This window comes from Elaeis guineensis, chromosome 2, assembly GCF_000442705.2.
Source record: "Elaeis guineensis isolate ETL-2024a chromosome 2, EG11, whole genome shotgun sequence".
Lineage (NCBI taxonomy): Eukaryota > Viridiplantae > Streptophyta > Magnoliopsida > Arecales > Arecaceae > Elaeis > Elaeis guineensis.
In genome coordinates, this window is record NC_025994.2 from 85,297,387 (window position 1) to 85,319,773 (window position 22,387).

Here is a 22,387-nt window from a genome sequence, read left to right on the forward strand (position 1 = left end):
GGCCTGCCAGAGGGTCCAGACCTGTCGGCCGAAGTTCGGTTGGAGTCCGACCTCCGCAGAAGCCCGGATGGGGATCATTTGTCGAGGAATCTCGGTCGAGGCCTGCAACAGGAGTTCAGAGTGAAAGTCCGACTCCCGTGGGAGTCCGGACGAAGTCTTCCTACAGCTGAAGTCGGGGACGCAGTCCGGCTCCCGTAGGAGTCCGGACAAAGTCTTCCTACCGCTGAAGTCGGGGACGAAGTCCGGCTCCCATAGGAGTCCGGACAAAATCTTCCTGCAGTTGGAATCGGAGATGAAGTCTGGCTCCCGTAGGAGTCCGGGTGGAGTCTTCCTGCTGCTGAAGTCGGGGACACAGTCCGGCTCCCGTAGGAGTCCAGACGAAGTCTTCCTGTCACTGAAGTCGGGGATGCAGTTCGGCTCCCGCAGGAGTCCGGACGAAGTCTTCCTGCCGCTGAAGTCGGGGACGCAGTTCGGCTCCCGCAGGAGTCCGGACGAAGTCTTCCTGCCGCTGAAGTCTGGGACGTAGTCCAGCTCCCGTAGGAGTCCGGATGAAGTCTTCCTGCCGCTGAAGTCGGTGATGCAGTCCGACTCCCGTAGGAGTCCAGACGAAGTCTTTCTGTCGCTGAAGTCGGGGACGCAGTCCGGCTCCCGTAGGAGTCCGGACGAAGTCTTCCTGCCACTGAAGTCGGAGACACAGTCCGGCTCCCGTAGGAGTCCGGACGAAGTCTTCCTGCCGCTGAAGTCGGGGATGCAGTCCGACTCCCGTAGGAGTCCGGACGAAGTCTTCCTGCCGCTGAAGTCGGGGATGCAGTCCGGCTCCCGTAGGAGTCCGGATGAAGTCTTCCTGCCGCTGAAGTCGGGGATGCAGTCCGACTCCCGTAGGAGTCCGGATGAAGTCCTCCTGTCGCTGAAGTTGGGGACGCAGTCTGGCTCCCGTAGGAGTCCGGACGAAGTCTTCCTGCCGCTGAAGTCGGGGATGAAGTCCGACTCCCATAGGAGTCCGGACGAAGTCTTCCTGCTGCTGAAGTCGGGGACACAGTCCGGCTCCCATAGGAGTCCGGACAAAATCTTTCTGCAGTTGGAGTCAGAGACGAAGTCCGGCTCCCGTAGGAGTCCGGACGAAGTCTTCTTGCCGTCGCAGGTCGGACGTCGGTAGAATCCCCGAGGGGTCACTCCTGACACGAACTTCGGCTGGGGGGTTTTATACCCAACACCAGTCCCCCTACTTCCGAGTTTGAGTTTCGATCGAAGGAAGTACAGAAAATTTTCACAGTCGAAGTCATTTTCTTGAATTCTGCACACGACCGCCCTCGAAAATCTTGGCATTTAATGCGCGCGTACTGGAGTCTTTTTCCGATTAGGGTGATCCGAAGAGTCCTTTCGGAATTCCCATCAGGACGTAATCCTAAGCGCCACGCCATAATGGTCCCGCCAACGGTCAGCCCTATGCCGCGGTGAGTGGGACACGTGGCGGGCACTGGTTGACCTAGGGATATCTGCCACTATAACTGCGCCAGGCCCCGTCGCTTATTTAAGCCCCCTCCTTCCCTCCAGGGGCTTCACTTCGCCTGAGAGTTTAGCCACCCCTATCGGCTCCCTTCTTGACTTCAAGCACTCTTCGCACCAGTCTTCGCCATCCCCACCAGCTCCCCACCGCCTTCAATCCTCCGAGCCTCTCCGAGGGGTCCTCCCGCTGGGGCTTCTGCCCCAAAGGCCAACCTCGAAAGGAAGCCACGGACCGAAAGAAGTATGAGGGGGAGAATAGCGGTCTGCGAATTCTCCGGCTGTCGAACTGTCACTGAGGGTTCCCATCGCCTCAAAGGAGGCTCGAGGGAGGATTCCTTCCACAACAGGGGTTTAATAACGGGGACAACCGGTGAGGGCATTCCGTCCGAGAATTTCGGAGTAGCTGAACGGGGCGACACCGGTCAAGGGGGCAGAGTTGTCGTCACAAGCTGTGGCGGAATTCTTGACGTTGTCGAGATCGAGGGACCAGAAGCGGTCGACGCCGATAGTGGGGCAGTAGAACTTGTTGTGGGGACGGTGGAAGTAGCGCATGCCGACCTTGCCGAAGTACCTAGGACGGTGGTTATCATGGAGCACACGGTGGTGGTGCATGCCTCCGATGCCATCGCGGTCTTCGGGGTACCTCCGGTTCTTCTTGATGCAGGTCGTCCTCGCTGCTGCCGTTGCCGTCGCTGCCCCCTGAATTCTATCCCATCCTTTTCCCCTAGGGCTGGGGTTTCGACGATGGATCGGAACGAGACGGGGGGTGAGAGCTGAAGGATTTATCACACGCACTGAAAAATGCTGCCGAGACGAACGAAACCGGAAGGAGAAGTTGGGAGCTTGAAGTGGTCTCCAACGTGTTCCTTTTGGGCCTTGTAGTAATGTTTGTTTTTTTTTCTTTCGACCCCCAGGGCCTTGTAACGTACACCTTTGTTAATCAAGAATGAGAAGGAGATTTTGTTACTTCGTCCGCACTTTGCGTCGAATTGCTGCCTGCCGAACTTCTTTCATTTACCATTGTTATTGTTGTATTCCCTTCTTTTTCTTTTTCTCCTCTCTTTTTTTTTTCGACGTCGTCCGGAGGTCGCTGGTCATTGCCGCGTCGGCTCGCTTTTCCAGTCATCCTTCTTCTTCAGCCTTAATAGCTTTGTAATGCATATTTAATAAATAACATGAGAAAAAAATTTTTCGCTACCTCTTTTACTCATGTGTTGAATTGTCGCTTGCCGAGCTTCTTTCGGCTTTTGCCTTGCTCGAAATCGATGCCATTCGGAGGTATCCGATTGCCGTCGCATTGGCCCATCCTTTCGTCCATGGCCGCAAATTTGTCCGGGGCTGCTCGGGTTTGACGTCTCCTCTCGGGGTTCGAGCTTGGAGGTCCGAGCTTCTCGTCACCCTGAGGAAGTCATCTTATCTCGGGCCTGTATTGAGAGCTTTCTTGAAGGTCGGGAATTTTGATAAGAACCCCAATCCTTGCTGAGACGAGGTTCCTTGCATCTTTGATGCAATTTTTTTTTCATTCATCGCTGATGCAGTCCGTCGCTTTCCTTTTTAACTCCCCTCCCCTTTTTCTTTTTTTCGAGTGAGGGTTTTTCCTCTGCTCTTGGTGGGGTCATGGGAGCGCGAAGGGACCGCTGAGAAGGTCCCCTTTTTCTGATCTGATCTTGGATGACCGGATCTCAATTGGCATCAGGACGATGTTCTTCCCTTACTTCTGATGTAATCGATCCCAGTTCGTATTAGGATGAGGTTCTTCCCCCGCTCCTAATAGGACTGTAGGGACACGTATGGGCGTTGCAGGGCCTCTCCTCCCATCCGATCTCAGAGTAATCGGGCCTTCGACTTTGCTCATGCTAGGGCGAGGTTCTCCTCCTGTCCCTAAAATGGCTGCGGGGGCGCGTACGGGTGCTGTAGGACCTCTCCTCCCATCCGGTCTAAGGAGAATCGGACCTTCGACCTTGCTCAAGTTAGGGTGAGGTTCTCCTCCTATCCCTAACAAGACTGTAGAGGCACATATGGGCATTGCAGGGCCTCTCCTCCCATCTGGTCTAAGGAGAATCAGGCCTTCGACCTTGCTCAAGTTAGGGCGAGGTTCTCCTCCTGTCCCTAACAGGGCTGTGGGGGCACATATGGGCGTTGCAGGACCTCTCTCCCCATTCGGTCTAAAGAGAACTGGGCCTTCGATCTTGCTCAAGTTAGGACGAGATTCTCCTCCTATCCCTAACAGGGCTATGGGGGCACATATGGGCGTTGTAGGGCCTCTCTCCCCATCCGATCTAAGGAGAACCGGGCCTTCGACCTTGCTCAAGTTAGGGCGAGGTTCTCCTCCTGTCCCTAACAGGACTGTGGGGACACATATGGGCGTTGTAGGGCCTCTCCCCCCATCCGATCTAAGGAGCACCGGGCCTTCGATTTTATCGAGACGGAGTTCTCCTCCTGTTCCCGACACGGTTTGTTTTGACTGCCCTGTCGATATGGGCTCGCGCCAAGAGAGAAGGCATGTGGATATGAAATTTTTATTTAAAATAAAGTTATTGGTAATACATTCGTAAGTTTTTCGAGCTCCATGGCCACGGGAGGCCTGCTCCTCCGAGCTCCTTGAGGTAATAAGTTCCGGGCTGGACTACTTCTTTGACTTCGTATGGGCCTTCCCAATTTGGGGCGAGCTTCCCTCGATCCTGAGGTTGCGAGACGGCGGCTTGTCAAAGCACTAGATCTCCTGCTCTAAAGACTTTATTCTTGACTCGGGAGTTGTAATAGTGGGCGACTTTCTATCTGTAGGCTGCCATCCGAACTTGAGCTACCTCCCACTTTTCTTCCAGCAAGTCGAGGTTGGCTTTAAGACCTTGCGAATTGTGATGCTCGTTGAATGCCACGACTCGCGCCGACGGGAGTTTAAGCTCGATTGAGATAATAGCCTCTGTTTCGAAGGCTAGAGCGAAGGGGGTCTCCCCCGTGGGCAGTCTTTGGGTAGTTCGGTACGCCCATAGCACATGATAAAGTTCGTCTGCCCAAGTTCCCTTCGCCTTTTCGAGCCATGTCTTGATCCCTTGCAGCAAGGTTCTGTTGGTCATTTCAGCTTCGCCGTTCGTCTGAGGATGGACTACTGATGTGAAGTTGTGGGAGATGTTTAGATCTTCACAGAATTCGACGAATCTTGCTCCTGCGAACTGCCGTCCATTATCAGTGATTAGGGTTCTTGGCAGGCCGAACCTACAAACGATTGACTTCCAGATGAAATCTTGCACTTTAGCTTCTGTGATTTTCGCCAGTGGTTTGGCTTTGACCCACTTGGTGAAGTAGTCAATTGCTACCAGGAGAAACTTCCTCTGCCCCGACGTCACGGGAAAGGGTCCAAGGATATCCATTCCCCATTGCGCAAAAGGCCATGGGGCACTCAAGGGTGTAAGCTCGGTGGCGGACTGTCTCTGGACGTTGGCATTTCTCTGACATCGATCACACTTTCTGACGTATTCAATCGAGTCATGATGCATCGTCGGCCAGTAATATCCTTGGTGGAGCAACTTGTGGGATAAAAATCTAGCCCCCAGATGGCTTCCGCAGATTCCTTCATGCACCTCCCACAAGGCGTATTCAGCTTCCGAAGGTCGGAGGCATTTTAGAAGGGGCAAAGAGTATGATCTCTTGTACAACTTGTCCTCATAAAGAATATATCGGGAGGCTTGATTTCTGAGCTTCCGAGCTTCTTTTGCATCATGAGGGAGAACTCCGTCCCTGAGATATGCCATCAGTGGGTCGATCCAATTGGGCTCGTGATCAATTTCATCACGGGCCGCGATTCTTCCGTACTCGGGCACTTCAAAACTTCGAAGAGAACATCCTTGGGCAATTCGGCCGGAGCCAGCGTAGCCAGCTTGGAGAGAAGATCGGCCCTGATATTTTCCATCCTTGGAATCTGCCTGATGTTGAAGCTACTGAAGGCGGGGACGAGCTCCTTTACCTTTTCAAGATACTTAGCCATGCTGTCCTCTCGTGCTTCGTAGTTTCTGCTGACTTGTCCCACTACCAGTTGGGAGTCGCTGTGAACTTGGAGCTGATCTACTCCCAACTCTTTGGCGATCTTCAATCCTGCGATCAGAGCTTCATATTCTGCTCCATTGTTTGTTGTGGGGAACTCAAAGCGCAGAGCGTACTCCACGATGATTCTCTCTGGACTGATCAAGATCAGGCCCGGCCTGCTCCCGACATGTTGGAAGATCCGTCCACGTAGAGGGCCCAAAAGCAACCAGTGGGGTCTGCTTCCTCTTTGGGGGAGTTCGGTCGGGGCTCCAGGCCGTCAATTTCTCCCTGTTCAGATTCGGCCTCCTCCGGGATAGTGCACTCTACTATAAAATCTGCCAATATCTGGGCTTTCACTGCTGGTCTGGGTCGACAGTTGATGTCGAATTCTATGAGCTCGATCGCCCATTTCGCCATCCTCCCGGAGGCATCCGTCCAGTGTAGAATCGTCTTGATCGGTTGGTCGGTGAGCAGCGTTACGGTGTGCCCTTGAAAGTAGGGTCGGAGCCTCCGGGCTGCAATCAACAGGGCGTAAGTTAGTTTCTCTAATTTAGTATACCTGGTTTCGGCGTCTCTCAACGCGCGACTGACGTAGTAGATCGACCGCTGGATTTTTGCTTCTTCCTTAACAAGGACTGCTGCGAGAGCCATGGGGGAGACTGCCAGGTACAAAAATAGTTTCTCTCTGGGTTCGGGCTTCGCCAACAACGGAGGCGAGCCGAAGTAGCTCCTTATCTCTTCGAACGCTTGTTGGCACTCAGCGGTCCAACAGAAGTTCTTCGGCTGCTTGAGGGTTTGGAAGAAGGGCAAGCACCACTCGGCCGACCTCGCAACGAAGCGATTCAGGGCTGCTACCCTCCCTGTAAGGCGTTGAACCTCTTTTATCGACTTCGGGGCGGCCATCTCCTGGATGGCGCAGATTTTCTCTGGATTGGCTTCAATCCCACGCCCCGATACCATGAAGCTCAGGATCTTCCCCGAGGTCACTCCGAAAGCACATTTAGTCGGGTTCAGCTTCATCTTATATTTTCGGAGGGTGCCGAAGGTCTCCTCGAGGTCGGCGACATGGTTTATAAAAGATTTGCTTTTCACGAGCATGTCGTCCACGTAGACCTCCATGTTGCGGCCGATCTGCTCTTTGAAGATTTTGTTCACCAGCCGCTGATAGGTTGCACCTGCATTTTTGAGGCTGAATGACATGACCCTGTAACAGTAAGGGCCACGGTTAGTAATGAAAGTAGTCTTTTTTTCGTCTTCTGGTGCCATCCTGATTTGATTATAGCCGGAGAATGCGTCCATAAAAGTGAGGAGCTCATGGCCCAAGGTTGCATCCACCAGTTGATCAATTCTGGATAGAGGGTAGCTGTCCTTTGGGCAGGCTTTATTTAACTTTTTGAAGTCTATACATATCCTCCACTTGCCATTTGCCTTTTTGACTAGGACGACGTTGGAAATCCAATCAGGATAATTGACTTCTCTAATGAACCCAGCTTTCAGGAGTTTGTCCACTTCCTCGGCTATCGCTTTCTGCCTCTTCGGTGCATGACCTCGGATTTTTTTTTTCGTCAGTCGATGCTTTGGATCGACGGCCAGACGGTGCTTCATGACTTTCGTGTCAATCCCCGGCATGTCCGCTGGGACCCAAGCGAAAATATCTGCATTTTTACGTAGAAAATTGATGAGATGCGTCCGCACCTCTTCCCCCAGGTTGGAGCTGATCTTCACCACATGCTCCGCATTCCCATCGTTCAAAGAGATCGAAACCAGATCTTCGATTGGGCCGCCCCTCTCCTCAGTGAGGTCGTCGTGGGCGTCCAGCCCATCAACTAGACAGGGGTCGAATTGGTCACTTCTTTGCAAGGCTATGTTGTAGCAGTGTCTGGCTAGGGCTTGGTCCCCTCTGACTTCTCCGATTCCCTGGTTGGTAGGGAACTTCAATTTTAAATGGTAGGTTGACACGACGGCTCGGAGAGCGTTGAGGCCAGGTCGGTCGAGAATTGCGTTGTAGGCCGACGGCGCCTTCACTACCAGAAAATTCACCAGAGCCCTGGATTGTCTCGGATATCGACCCGCAGCTACAGTCAAAGTTATTACTCCCTCCATCGGGACAGCATCGCCGGTGAACCCTACTAGAGGGGAGCTAATCGGCCCCAAATGGCCGTCAAGGGTGGATATTCTGGAGAAGGCGTCGTAAAATAAAATGTCGGCCAAACTTTCATTGTCGACAAGAATGCGGTGGACGTCGTAATTAGTTATATTCAAGAAAACTACAACCGCGTCGTTATGAGAAAATTGAACTCCCTGAGCATCTTCTTCGGTGAAAGTTATGGATTCCTCGATCTTTTACCGCTTGGGAGGTCCAGCCAATACGTCGGTCGCTCTCCGTCGGGATTCTTCCGAGATGGTGTTGGCGAAATCCGTTAGAGGTCGATTGTCCGACCGCTCCATGCCGGCAGCCGCTGCCAGAGGATGAGGGGCCTGAAAAACTGGAGGCAAGGCCGGAGCCTGAGATCTGGCCGCGGAGGCCGTGGGTCGCCGTGTGGATGCTTCGCGGGAAGGCATCGGGCGAAGATTTAGTGGGGGAAGGAGGAGAGGATGTCGGAAAAGATGACCGGAGGCGGTCCCGTTGAGCGCTCCTTTAAGAACAAGGGTACTGCGAAGACACACGCCCTCCCTCTAGCGCCAATCTTGTTGGTGCAAAAATCCGCCTGCGTCGGAGAAGCTGGAGTCGAGGGAGTTGCGGTCGCCGTCGGGACCTGCAAAAGAAGTCTAAATCGGAGTTGGGGTTGCTCCGGCAAGACCCTCCGATGCTCAAGTCAGTTCTCTGCCTCAACAAGAATGGAGTGCTTGAACGGAAATTTTAGCAGAGTTTTGGGATAGAAAATTAGGGCTTGGAGAGTAACGTATCTGGGGTCCCCTTTTTTATAGGCGGAGGGAGCGACGGATTGATAGTGATGTTTGTAACCGCCTAGTCGTGGGCCGCTCGTGGCCAGGACGAGTTTATTATGAAGAGTAATGGGGTGGAATCGTGGCGGTCACCATGGCTCGCCACGTGGAGTCTGTTGCGGGAAGTGGAGCAGAGTCGTGACCGTTACTGGGGCCTGCCAGGGAGTGATGGAGCTGCGTGGGATCCGTCGCAAGAGGTGGAGCAGAGTCGTGGCCGTTACTGGGGCCTGTCAGGGAGTGATGGAGCCGTGTGGGATCCGTCGCAGGAGGTAGAGCAGAGTCGTGGCCGTTACTGGGGCCTGCCAGGGAGTGATGGCGCCGCATGGGATCCGTCGCAGGAGGTGGAGCAGAGTCGTGGCCGTTACTGGGGCCTGCCAGAGGGTCCAAACCTGTCGGTCGAAGTTCGGTTGGAGTTCGACCTGCGCAGAAGCCCGGATGGGGATCATTTATCGAGGAATCTCGACCGAGGCCTGCAACAGGAGTTCAGAGCGGAAGTCCGACTCCCGTGGGAGTCCGGACGAAGTCTTCCTACAGCTGAAGTCGGGGACGCAGTCCGGCTCCCGTAGGAGTCCGGACGAAGTCGTCCTGCCGCTGAAGTCGGAGACGAAGTCCGGCTCCCGTAGGAGTCCGGACAAAATCTTCCTGCAGTTGAAATCGGAGATGAAGTCCGGCTCCTGTAGGAGTCTGGGCGGAGTCTTCCTGCTGCTGAAGTCGGGGACACAGTCCGGCTCCCGTAGGAGTCCAGACGAAGTCTTCCTGCCGCTGAAGTCGGGGATGCAGTCCGGCTCCCGTAGGAGTCCGGACGAAGTCTTCCTACCGCTGAAGTCAGGGATGCATCCGCTGAAGTCGGGGATGCAGTCCGGCTCCCGTAGGAGTCCGGACGAAGTCTTCCTGCCGCTGAAGTCAGGATGTAGTCCGGCTCCCACAGGAGTCCGGATGAAGTCTTCCTGCCGCTGAAGTCGGGGACGCAGTTCGGCTCCCGCAGGAGTCCGGACGAAGTCTTCCTGCCGCTGAAGTCGGGGACGCAGTCCGGCTCCCATAGGAGTCCGGACGAAGTCTTCCTGCCACTGAAGTCGGGGACGCAGTCCGGCTCCCGTAGGAGTCTGGACGAAGTCTTCCTACAGCTGAAGTCGGGGACGCAGTCCGGCTCCCGTAGGAGTCCGGACGAAGTCTTCCTGCCGCTGAAGTCGGGGATGCAGTCCAGCTCCCGTAGGAGTCCGGACGAAGTCTTCCTACCGCTGAAGTCAGGGACGCAGTCCGGCTCCCCTAGGAGTCCGGACGAAGTCTTCCTGCCGCTGAAGTCGGGGATGAAGTCCGGCTCCCGTAGGAGTCCGGATGAAGTCTTCCTGCTGCTGAAGTCGGGGACACAGTCTGGCTCCCGTAGGAGTCCGGACAAAATCTTCCTGCTGTTGGAGTCGGAGACGAAGTTCGGCTCCCGTAGGAGTCTGGACGAAGTCTTCTTGCCGCCGCAGGTCGGACGCCGGTAGAATCCCCGAGGAGTCACTCCTGACACGAACTTTGGCTGGAGGGGTTTATACCCAACAATAACAAAATACCATTCATCCAATTCATGCATTGTTTCACAAATCATGTCAGAAAAATATATTATAATTTATCGATAAATCTAGAAAAAATGAAACATTACTTACCTCGAACGCATTCCAATAAATCCACATAATTCTATAAATTTTTTTCTAAAAATTCTGTTCGTAGATCATATCGCGATATCCCATGATCAAACATCCACAATCCTATACAGAATCAATTTCAATAATTAGAAAGAATACGAATACCATATTTCAACGGTTTAGATTGGGTCCGATCATTTAATTTTATCTAATCAAAATCTAATTAGGACCTAAACGATCCAAAGTTTGACTATCAGATCAAATCGGATTCGAAGTGATAGGACCGAGGTTTCTTCATCGATTTCATAAAATCAAGTGGAGAGAGAAAATCAAAGGAGAGAGAATTCATGAGGTACAATTCGAATTGATCAGGTAACACAATCCAACATTACGATTGGTCCAATATCTCGATTGGTGAAATCAACATGATCAAATCAAGTCATAGCTAGATCAAAATCATGAATGATCAAATATAAAGATTCATGGTCTGATTAAGGTGGGTACCAGTACGCTGTCTGACAACCATGGATCAGGATTTTTCATTAGAATCAGATTAGGACTATTAAAAAAAATTTCTTCATTCACTAACCTTTTTAGAGAGAGAATCAATCAAGAGAGAAAATATTTTAGAGAGATAAAATTCTAGAGAGAGAAAATTCTAGAGAGAGAAAATTCTAGAGAGAGAAAATTCTAGAGAGAGAAAACCCATCTTAAATTCTTAAGACAATATGATTCAACAAATTTGATCGATCAAATCAAATCATGCTGAAATTATCATGTGGACAATTCAATAAAATCATGAAAAATAGAATCTAAAAATACCTGATCTGATCAAAGTGGATGTTGGTGTACCGTCCGACGATCACAGATCAAAAATCTATCACGAGAATCATTTAAATTCATCATCATTCTTCTCAAAATTCTAGAAATCTTAGGAGAGAGAAATAATCTAGAGGGAGGATTTTAGAGTGAGAAAGTCCAATTCTAGAGAGAGAAAATACTAGTTCAGGCTGAAGGGAGAGAGAGAAGAGAGAGAAACTCTCTTTCTCATATTTTATTATTTATATCATTATTAATTAATTATTTTATTTTTTTTCTTTTCTCTTCTTTTCTTTCTTTCTTTTTTTTCTTTTTTTTCTTTTTCTTCACGGAAGAGAGGGGAGAAAATATTATTATTATTATTATATTATTTTTATATTATTTTTTTTTCTTCTTTTTCTTCTCTCTCTCCTTTTTTTTTGTTTTCTTTTTTCTTTTTCTTTTTCTTCTTTTTCTTTTCTTTTTCTTTTCTTTTCCTTCTTCTTTTCTTTTTCTTTTTCTTTTCCTTCTTCTTCTCTTCTTCTTTTCTGTGGATTCCTTTGGGCCAAAACAGGGGACCGTGAGGTCCCCTCGTTGGAGTTCCGACTGGTGTGGGGCGGTCGTCGGCAGGAGGGGGGCGACTCACCGATGAGAGGAGGGCCAAACCGATGGTCGACGGTGACCATCGGCATCGAAAAAATGGCAAAAAGAAAGGTTCTTCCGCAACAAAATCCAGCGACTCCAGTCACCGGCGAGCGTGCACACCGGCACGGGAAGGAAAGGGGAGAAGAGAGGAAGGGGAGGAGGCTTACCTCCGATGCCGGCAAAGTTTTTCCGGTGAGCAATTGGACGGGCACAGAGACGGTCTTCCACGGGAATTTTTCGGCAATTGCCGCCGATCGGACTTAGAATCTTCGGTGGAAGGAAGAGAGGAGAGATCTCCTCCTTAAATAGGACCGGAGGGAGCTCCTCGTCTCCGACTCCGATTGGGAGCCGGCGAGAGGAGGAAGAAGACTCCCTTCGGGAGTCTTCTCTCCTGTTTTCTGTTTTTTTTTTTTTTTTTCGTTTGGGCTTTGGTGGGCTGAAATTTTTGTTTGGGCCGGGCCATCACAGCAAGAAATATATATTCTCCATCTTTTTGCTTTTTGCATAGATCCCTGGAACATATGGTTTCATGAATACAATTGAATTATGATGACTAGCGCTTTCATGAAGTGCAGCAACAAGTTGTAAATCAAGTTAGAAGACCATAAGCCGGCCATGCATAGATTTTGATTGCCAACATAGTGAAGCTTGCTAATTTACCTGCTTCTTGGTTCTAAGATAACTTCGCGCGCCGAGAATTTAAATCTCTCTTTGAAACAGAACATCTTGAAAGGAATGGGGTAGAGCATTAATAATCCAGTGAGAAACATTCGCTACTGTGGCGGCAAGCCTTATTAACCAATTGGATGATTTCTTAGCATGCTTAAAAGTTAAAGATTGCTTTTATCATAGAAGGTATCCAACCTTATTTGCAAATTATCATATGCCCAAAGTTGAGCAAGATTTCAACGGGAAATGCAGCTCAGCAGACTTTTCTTTCAAGTTCCAAGTCAATATGTTATGCAGACCTCGAGCCTCATAGCTTGCTTTCAGGATATTCATCAAAACAATCAAATGACATCAAGATAATTCGCACGGCCTCCATGCAAGAGGGTAATTTTTTTTGTATTCATTTGTTTCGGTTAAACTTTATGCTTTTCAAATTACTTCAAGCACTGGCCAAGAGTAAAATCTCCCAACTCTTACATTAGCTTTTTATTCCTGAAAAAACATTTCATATCATTGCAGGAAATCTTAATTTCTTTGCATATCATGAAAAGGATATCAGAATTAAAACTAGAAAAATCAATATGTCCAACAGAAATTCATAAATCTCATCCATAAACTGCATTTTATAGCTTTTAAACCTGCAGCAATCCACCATTAGGATGAAGAGCATGTTAGGTTCCATTGAAATTAGAAAAACCAGGAAAAAGAAACAAACAGCTTATTCATAATTTTTTCGTTGGAACATTACCACACCTAACAACCAGTACACTAAGTTCTTTTTTCGTGCGAGGTTGCTCTGTTACACTAATTCTGCCAACTAGCAGATGCTCTCTCGCAAGAAGCGCATAAGTAATCACAAAAAAAAAAAGGAAGAAGAAAAGAAGAGTAGGGTTCAATAATTCAACTGCGCGTTTTCCATGGTATCATAGCATCACTTCCGGGCCTCTTTCTCGGCTTTTCTCTTGGCTCTTCGCTCCCTGGAGCTGGCCGAGGACCTGAATCCACCCCCACTCTCTGTTTCCTCCGGGTCCTCCAACTCGTTGAAAGACTTCTGTAATTTATAAGGGAAAAAGAGAACTCTTACCATAGATGGATGAAACAAGCTGGCAAGCAAGGAAGAGAGAGAACAAGTGAAGCAGGCTACAAGGATGGGCTAAGATTACCTCACGTAGCTCTGAGAAGCTAACAGCATAGAATGTCACAGCGGCGGCTGCAACTATTCCCAGAATGGGCAAAGCCATCTGGGCTGCTCCTTCCATTTCAAAACTATCTAAAGCTTCTCTCTCTTTGGTCACCACCCAAGTTTCCTAAGCTCTTATCTCGTTTCCTGCAGGCTGGGCCACCGGATACCTCACCCTCAGCGTGTTGGACGTAACCTCGCCGATGACTGCGGTCGCAGAGAGACCCTGCGGGCCTCCCTGCCGTGGGAGGTCCGAACCCTTCGTTCATGTTAGTTACTTGGTCACCATATAAAGTGAACCAGAGACCATTTGTAAGCCAGAAAATTCTCTCTTAACTTTGTCCCTCTCCCAACCCCCACTAAAGAGAGAGCAGAGACGAGCTCGCCATCGCCGCTGCATGCGATCGCAAATGGACCACGTGACCCAAGTTTCCTGCCGTGAGAGATCCGAACTCCTCGTTTCCACTTTCCAGTAGTATTTTGGTTACCATAAAATGTGAACCAGAGACTACTTGTCAGTCAGTAGAGTGGAGGAGAAATAGGGGATGGCGAGCTTTTCACTGCATCTCTCCCACACCCTCGGCAGCTTCTCCTTGCGGCCGATCAAAGCTTCCTCTAATGGTTCTCTTCCTATGAGAAAAAAAATAAGCTTTTCGAGGGATTTTTGCTGATAAATTGTGAGATTCTTATTATGAAAGCTGAATCCCGTTGTTGATGTCGGTTAATTTCTTTTCAGGGGTCCCTTTCTCGAAGCCGAAATCGGGAGGGCCTACGATTCTTGAACTGCCTCTCGAGAAGATAAGGAGGCCTCTGATGCGCACCCGGGCGAATGATCCGGCGAAGGTGAAAGATCTCATGGAGAGCATCCAACAAATAGGGCTGCAGGAACCTGTAAGTTTGGATATCTTACACACGCTGAACCGCTGTTAAGCAGAAAAAGGAGGAGGAAAATCTGGGATGTTTGCTTTGTTAAATAATTGATTTTGGTAGATTTGATTGTTCTTGTACGTATCTGGTAAAGAATTTGTAGTATTTATCCTACATATGTAAAAAGCAAATATAGATCATGCCAAATGAACTTAGAAAGATACAAATAAAGCAATCTGAACTATGCAACCTTTTAAAGTACAAGTTTGTGATTGTTCTTTGGGCTTTATACAAAGATGTGTATATTGCGAGTTAGAAATCTAGATTGTCCTTTCCTCCCATGATATTAGCCTTTAGACGAGATCTTCTTTTTATTCTTTTTTCTTTTTTCCCTCTCCCTAAATGCCTTTTATATGTCCGTTATCTTGTTGCTTTATGGATCATTACAGGCTTATCCTGCGATCATTTTAAGTTCGCGTTTCTCCTTTAAGAATTCCTTTTGTCTTTTTCCTCAAGTTTGTTTATTAAAACGAGCTCTAAGCAAATAAGTCGGATAAGTACTTTTTCTTGTTGCTCTCTATGTATCCACAAGCTTAATAATAACATTTTAAATTAGTTGAGACTGTTGAGTCCTATTCTTTTAGTTTAGTTCAGGTTGAAAATCAAGTTTTATCAATCCTGCCGGTATATGGCTTTCACCGTGCTTTACCTATTTTTGATTCACTTAGAGGTTTTTGGCAAATTCTGTTTGCAAGGAGCCGTCTTCCAGAAATTATATCCCTGATTGTTTCTTTGACAATATATTGTCTTCAAGTTGCTTGGCTTCAATGACAAGAGGTCCCACGCATTCCATTGAAGCTAATTTAAAGCAATTCCATCAGCAACAAGTATTACCGACCTAAGAGAAAGAGTGTTCTCAAAAATGCACAAATAATTTTTTAACATTTACTGTCACAACCTCTCTTTCATTGCTAATCTGCTGTGTAAACAAAAGTAACTAACATTCTTTTTGAAGAAACCATGGTATACCAGCTAAAAACTCTGTTTAGAAGGAATTAGTTTATTAGAACTTATTGTTTCTCCTTGCTACATGTATAGAATTACAAGTCAGGAAGCTTTTTTAAGGGATGGTTTTAGTTTTAATTGGAGTAAATGTTGAGGTAGATAAAACTTTCACACAGTTTAGTTAGATAAGACTGATGGATGATGATGATGATGATGATTTGTTGATCAAAAAAACCAAGAACAAACCCTTCTGTACGTTTTAATGTGCATATAATCATTTATTACACAAAATGCATCTTTGTTTGTATTTAGGCTTTTTTTTTTTAAAAAAAAAGCTATTTACCATTCATTAAATTCATATCATTCATATGCCCATGCATAATCATTTTAATTTATGTACTTATGCAGATTGATGTGCTAGAGGTGGATGGAGTTTACTATGGTCCATGCTCCTTGACCTCTGCAAAAGCAAATAAAATACTTTTCTATTATTTATATCGCTTTTCCTTGCAATTCTAATATGATGACCTTTATTTTAATCATGTTAGCATCTTTGAGCACAACTCTCCTTTGCAGGTTTTTCTGGATGTCACCGCTTTGAGGCTCATCAGCGCCTTGGTCTCCCAACTATTCGATGTAAAATCCGACGTGGGACAAAAGAGACTTTACGGTTAGTTGCTTCTACAAAATTCTTTGTATCATCTTTGAAATTATTATGTTGCCTGGTTTTCATGTCAAAAAATATCGATCTTTTATTTCAGGCATCACATGCGATAATTGAGAGAGTTGATTCTATTTTTCCTTTGATGTATGTTGAATAACAATGCACCCTTTCTATGTAGGAGTTTCTAATGTTTATCTTCTTTGTTTTAATAAAGTCCATGTCCCTGTATATATTTTGTAATGATGATCTGCATCTCATTGCAGCAAATTGGATATAACATTTGATAGATATAATACTTATGTAACATAAATTCACAATTTAAGCCAACAAATGTGAAATAAGAACCTGTCTTATCTTCTTCTTCTTCTTTTTTTTTCTTCTTTTTTTTTGTCTGTGTGAATGTGTATGTGTGTGTGTTTGGAGGAGGGGGGGTGGGGGCGCTCAACCTTCCTTTTGTTTATAGAGACATCTAAACACCTGCTTTAATCAGAATCCCCTCTGAGGAGGGCAGTCCCATTTGCTGAAACTCAAAAGGAATCCATGACAAGACGTAAACAACTAAATTCAGCTCTGCTCTCCATCAGTTGTGTCTTTATCGTCCTTGTGCATAGGATCCTTGATGGATTCTCCTGGAAAGATTGCTAGAGTTCGATTCGGTCTGTTTATTTGCTCTGTTTTTTTTTTTTTTTCAGAATTTCTAGGTAGGAAATTTGTATCCTGAAATTATGAACGGATAGGTTCCCACTTGCTTAACTTATGGTTGATTGCAGTTATGTAGGATTTCTTGTTTCTATTTTCTGTTTCAATGTATCAAGAAGTGCCTTTTTGAACTAGTCTATGTTGTGTTTTTTGTGACAAAGGAAGAAAAATTATCTTCTGAAGGAGGTTATCACTGTCTTGGTGATTATTGGGAGGTCCTACTCCGCATGCTGTGACCATGCAACAAAAAGAAACTAGTCTATCTGTCAGGTCTGATTTAGGAGATTGGGTGTGTACGGTTGATTGGTGAGTCATGCTTGACCTGGAAATCACTTGCACCCCTAGTTTGTCCATAGATGTTACTATGTGAACCAATCATTCAAAATTTGGATGTGGTTGTCTGAAAAGTATTTCATAAATTCAAGCTGCATGCCATAGGTAAGGGGTTCATATAAAAAGTTAAACTATGCTAGGCTACAATATTTTCTAAACAATAAAATAATATATTCATCTCTTTTAGTGTTTGTAGTGATTGATAAGTAAAAAGATCATGCATCAACCTGTGATTAATAAGGTAACTGAAGTATTTTCATATATTTCAAGTCACTGAGGGACTTTTGGCATGGTTCATCTAAAGGAAATATGGCAAGATAGTGGTTTGCAAGAAAATAGGATGTTAACAGTCAACAATTATAAGACATCCTCAAGTGAATTGCATGCAGAAATCTAGTTGAAGTGCAAATTTAGTCTGAAATAAAAGGGGGTGCTATTCCATTTAACATAGGTTTCATGGAGTCATGGGTGCATTCCCAACCATAAAATATTGAGTTATATATTTGTAGATCAAATGAAGTTGGATATATTATACAGTACTAGTTTGTCCAGGTATTTTGAATGGCCTGCTCTACCTAAGACACAGACACTAGAATGCACAACCAAATAGTTGCTGTCGTAGAAACATATTTTAGATGTATATATTTTATGTTCTCAGGAAATAAAAATACCATAAGCACACAATTTATCACTAATGGAAATTATCAAAGCTCTTAGCTCTGTAGTTTTTTTTGTAATCAATATACATGACAAACCATATCCTTACTATCAAGGTAGCTAATAGGAATTTATGTGCTCCAATAGAATCCAGAGAGATCTTCTGAAGGCATGTGTGAATTCATCAGGTGCTATGACTATCTTGTCTTTGACCAGCTCAGGGTCCACAAATGCAGCTACACATGAGTATAGAAGTGGTATTCTTTCTTTTGTTAGTAGTTCCATGTCAACAACCTCCTCAAATGCCATGGACTCTCCCCCTTGATAAAGGGCCCAGCATTTAGAAAATCTGTGCTAAGCCCATCTTCTCATGTGGTTAAGTTCCTTATGTACTCCTTTGCTGCCTTCTCTTGTGCCTCACCTTGAGAAAAAGAATAGGAAATATAGAACACAGTAACCACAAGAACAATGTGTACTGTTACAGAAATAACAGCTTAAAAAAATAAAAATACTACATCTTGTGTAAACAAGGGAAATCAAGTTTGGTAGCAAAAAACCATGCAATACGATTTGTATCTTTGGTGCATCAAATTCTGCATCCCATTGTCTAAAGATGATAATCTATCTTATATTGATTTTGACCAAGCCTATTTTGGACCAGATGGTACCAACGTGCCTACACATTTGGCACCCTAGCTGCATGATTCTAGCATTAATTGCTCTACAACTTTGGTTAAATGTTTAAATTTCATTTTGAAATTTCCTGAGTTCACCAGTTTTTTTTTTTTTTTTTAATAATGAAATATGTGTATGATTGAAGTTTCTTGAAATTCATATGGTGGAATCAGATGGAACCTAGGAACCAGCAAGTGTGAGCAATAAAAAAACAACTAGTAAATTGCTCAAATTCTGTAATCAGTATAGTAGGATTAAGCACATCTAATGTTCTAGGATGCCAGGCATGTTCAGTTGCGATTTATTTGCAGATATCTTTCTTCCTCATCATGAAATTTTTTCTTAGTAAGAACATATTAGGTGGCTATACGGGAAACTCTTTACCATTTATCTAGCTGTTGTAGTCAAAGAAGACAACTGTTAAAACAAGTTATTACTGGTGCTCTACAACAAGAGCAAGCACCTGCTTGTTAACTGGATTTGGCTTGAGGATAGTCTGGCTTTTATTTTGGAGGTCCTCCTCCTTACACTCATAGGTCACTCCCTTGAGATCGAAGGGAGATGGACTCTGGCACAGGAGGTGCTGAGCCGAGAACCATACAACTCTATTTCCTTAACCTATGCCATCTCAAAAATTACCAGCCTTTTCCTTTCACCAACTCCTTTTGTCTCATAAATTTACGGGCAACCACTGTTTATAGTTTATACAGTTATACTACAACTGATTTGCAGGGATTTCCTAAAGCTTGTGCATGTCATTACTTTGAACAGTTTCTAATAAAGTTGATATGATAGTTGCAGAGCTAATGGAAACTTGAACGGTGCTCGAATATAGGAATTTCCTACAACTAGGGTTGCAGAATATTCATTATCTCATATTATAGAATTTTGCTAGAGCCAGAGTGGCAGAGAAGGGAGGTCAATCAACAAAGGTTAGCCCATTGTTGTTGACGGCTCGAACCTTAATATACTTTAATCTATTGAAATGAAAAGTAATAGAAAAAAATATATTTGCTAAAGTGTAGTAAATTTTGCACCACTGAATGCATTTGCATCATAAGATGGTATTACGGTATTGACATTTGTAACTACTAAATGAAACTCTTTATCTTGGCTCTAAAGGGCCAATCTGTGAAGGGAAAAAGAGGGGGATTATATGGGTGCCTAGTTGGTCCAGCATCTGCATGAAAGCACATAATAAGAAAGTACAATGGTTTACTTACTTTTGCAACTAATTTATATGATGATTGTCTTGTTTCTTAATATAGTAATAGAATGTAGGAGAAATGGTGTTTTTTATTAAAAAAAAAAAAATACTGTGCTGTGAAGGTAGTCAAATAATTATATGGCACATGTCCGGTGTGTGGATACAAATGCAGAGAATAGGTGATTCAACATTTCTAAATATCCCGAAAATGAATAAAATATATAAACTATGAATAAAATAGATTAAATACCGAATTTAGCCTCCTCCAAATTTACAGCTAAGGTTTCATATTTAGAATAAATAATATAAATAATAAATCGTACCAAAAAATCTATATAAATTACACGTTTTTGGGACTTGGTTTTTGGAACACAACTTTCTAAGGCAGGTCCTATATTCGAACCATTATCATGTACATCAGATGTGTTTCATTCTAGCTTATTTTAATGGCCATCTCTACCGAGGAAATCCAAACTCAAGCAGGATACAGAGGATTTTAGGCCACGTAGTAGAATGTCCTGCAAAGCAAAAGAGTTGCTATTCCAAAAACATATGTTTGATGCACATCTCATTGCATTTTATTTTTACAAGAAAAATACAAAGATCATAACACGCAAATTCTCACTAGTTTGTGTGCATAAAGCTCTTATTAGAGGAGTTACAAGCAACATAGTCCATGTAGATGCCAAGCCATATGATGGTACTTAGCCCCAAGGGTAGCCAATCGTGGTTGACCTTCCTAAGGGCGCGGACGCATTCCACCAATGTTTCATGAGGTGCTATGGTGTCTTTAGTCGGCTCGAGGTCCAGAAACGCAGCGATGGACGAGCACAGATGTGGTGTCCTCTCCTTCGATAGTAGGTCCATGTCAACAACCTCTTCAAAGGACTTGAGTCCAGAGTAACATGAACTCACGATCACATCAAGGAGACCAGGTCTCTCCCCATGGATAAATGTTCCCCAACTTGAGAGATCTTAGGCGATCCCATTCTCTAATGTGCTCATGTGTTCCATGTATTCCTTTGCTGCTTTCTCTTTGGCCTCTCCTTCGGAGCCAAGAATAGCCAATGTGGCAGATAATATCTGTAACAACAATGTGTTCATAACAAATAAATAAATAATAGACCAGGGATTCGATTGCATGTAAAACAAGGTCCATATCTAACTTTGAACTATATAATGTATCACTGATTTATTTCATCCAAGTCCATCTTACTGTTCGCAGCCCATGCTTGTGCTCATTTTGCCCCACATCTTGGCCTGAATGCTCAAATTGCAAACCTTACTTCCCAAGGCCATTAAGTTATCTTAATAATTATTTTCCTCAAAGTCATCTTAGTAATTAATCATGGCTGTTGAGATTTCTTGGAACTTTGTGCCATTACTGCCATGTAACAAATTGCAATACATAGAAAACAACTAAAGAAGCAATGAAATTCTTATTCTACACGAGGATTAAGCACTGCATGATGCACTCTCAGTAACTTTTCTTGGATGCATTGGGTCAGATTGAGTGGATGCAATTTATTGAGAGGCATTGGGACTCATGTCTAACTCATATGTCTTACTTTCAATCAAGAAGGGGGTCTACTTGACCAATTAAAACACGTGAAGAGAAATGGTGGGCAGAATTTGGCAAAGGAGGACCTTGTAGTAGAAGAAATCGGCCCACAGTGCTCATGTAAGGATCCTCAGGGAGGAAGGAAGGTTCCTTCCACATGTCATCAAGTACTGCAAGATCACGAAAGACTCAGCAATGGGCTTCCCATCCACCATGAGAACCGGCACCTCCTTGTGAACCGGGTTCAGCTCGAGGAGAACCTGGCATTTGTTGCGGAGGTCCTCTTCAACGTACTCACAGACCACGCCTTTTAGCCTGAGGGCGTGATGGACCGTGGCACAAAAAGAGCTGAGCCGAGACCCATGCAACTTTATTTCCTTCACCCCTTCTTCTTCTTTCACTCACCGATGGTTGGTCTTCTATCTCTTTCTTTATATAGAGTCAGTTTTACTTGTTGATGCCAAGTGCTTTATTTTTTTATAATTCCCACCTTTTGGGTCAACTCAGCTTCTTGCGAGCCAAGAAACTTGGGAAGAAGTCCACCACTGGTCAAATAACTTGAGAACAAAGAACCACTAGTAGTAGGGTAGTAGTTCATGACCAATTTTATTCTAATCATTTACTTCACCAGTCTCAGCCGTTTGCCTTGACTACATTTTAACAGCAGTAGGTTGAAATTCCATAGTAGGCTTAAAATTAATTTGGGTCTACCTAGAAACCTGTTTCAGATTGCTGTAATAAGAAAAAAAACCGTAGTCTCTCGACAGCATTCCCTATACAAATACAAAGCAATGAGACTACAATGCAGTAGCTATTACGTTTCTAAGTTTCATCAGATCCACACACAGAAATATACTACTCTCTCTCTCTCTCTCTATGTGTGTGTGTGTGTGTGTGTAGAAGAGAGCTACAGATGATTAGCCTGAAAATTTACTGACCCTATCACGCCCTATGCCAGAACTACAATCCTCTGGCAACTAATAGGATAAGCCAACGATAGCTTCGATTGCAAAGGAAAGTGAATTTATCCCACGGTGCGTCGTGCCAAGGCTAGTTTTCAACTAGCAAACGTGGTGCGCACATTCATGTACTGAACTGAGAAACTGGGAAATGGTTGATGTATTTAGAGACTTCTGAATAATTTAGTCTCGATATAATAATCAATGGTCCCATCATGACGCGTACCAGGACTAGTGGAATTAGTAGTTTCCAATAATGCGCGATAACAACCCCGTGTGAAAACCGCTGACGTTCAAAAAAACCATTTTTTAAATTTCTTTACATTAGAACAATCAATCGAAACCGTTTTAACAGTATTAGAATG

At 45.3% G+C, this 22,387-nt stretch overlaps 2 protein-coding genes across 6 annotated transcripts; one reads left to right on the plus strand and one right to left on the minus strand.

Moving 5' to 3' along the window:
- Positions 1–12,921: 12,921 nt before the first annotated feature.
- LOC109506234 (uncharacterized) lies at positions 12,922–13,536 on the minus strand. The gene is made up of 2 exons (XM_019852672.3): positions 13,379–13,536; positions 12,922–13,266 (listed from the first exon to the last, which is right to left on the minus strand). The coding sequence occupies exons 1-2, from the start codon at positions 13,472–13,474 to the stop codon at positions 13,147–13,149; spliced, it is 216 nt and encodes a 71-aa protein (XP_019708231.1). The 5' UTR covers positions 13,475–13,536; the 3' UTR covers positions 12,922–13,146.
- Positions 13,537–13,811: 275 nt separating this feature from the next.
- LOC105056125 (sulfiredoxin, chloroplastic/mitochondrial) lies at positions 13,812–21,524 on the plus strand. Of its 5 annotated transcripts, XM_073252005.1 has the most exons (6): positions 13,859–14,016; positions 14,132–14,286; positions 15,676–15,709; positions 15,844–15,937; positions 16,792–16,921; positions 19,205–19,314. In XM_073252005.1, the coding sequence occupies exons 1-5, from the start codon at positions 13,941–13,943 to the stop codon at positions 16,886–16,888; spliced, it is 456 nt and encodes a 151-aa protein (XP_073108106.1). In that variant the 5' UTR covers positions 13,859–13,940; the 3' UTR covers positions 16,889–16,921; positions 19,205–19,314. The 5 variants fall into 5 exon arrangements, with proteins under 5 accessions (XP_073108105.1, XP_073108106.1, XP_010936548.1 ...); XM_010938246.4 differs by lacking the exons at positions 16,792–16,921; positions 19,205–19,314 and adding an exon at positions 21,085–21,112; XM_010938219.4 differs by lacking the exons at positions 16,792–16,921; positions 19,205–19,314 and adding an exon at positions 16,422–16,764.
- The last annotated feature ends 863 nt before the right edge of the window (positions 21,525–22,387 follow it).

Bases quoted from the DNA above. Each gene is read 5' to 3' on its own strand.
- LOC109506234 (XM_019852672.3), bottom strand. From the start codon at position 13,474: ATGGAAGGAGCAGCCCAGATGGCTTTGCCCATTCTGGGAATAGTTGCA. The intron at 13,267-13,378 runs GTAATCTTAGCC...TATAAATTACAG, and splicing joins GCTTCTCAGAGCTACGTGAG to AAGTCTTTCAACGAGTTGGA.
- LOC105056125 (XM_073252004.1), top strand. From the start codon at position 13,941: ATGGCGAGCTTTTCACTGCATCTCTCCCACACCCTCGGCAGCTTCTCC. The intron at 14,017-14,131 runs GTTCTCTTCCTA...ATTTCTTTTCAG, and splicing joins GATCAAAGCTTCCTCTAATG to GGGTCCCTTTCTCGAAGCCG. The intron at 14,287-15,843 runs GTAAGTTTGGAT...TCTCCTTTGCAG, and splicing joins AAATAGGGCTGCAGGAACCT to GTTTTTCTGGATGTCACCGC.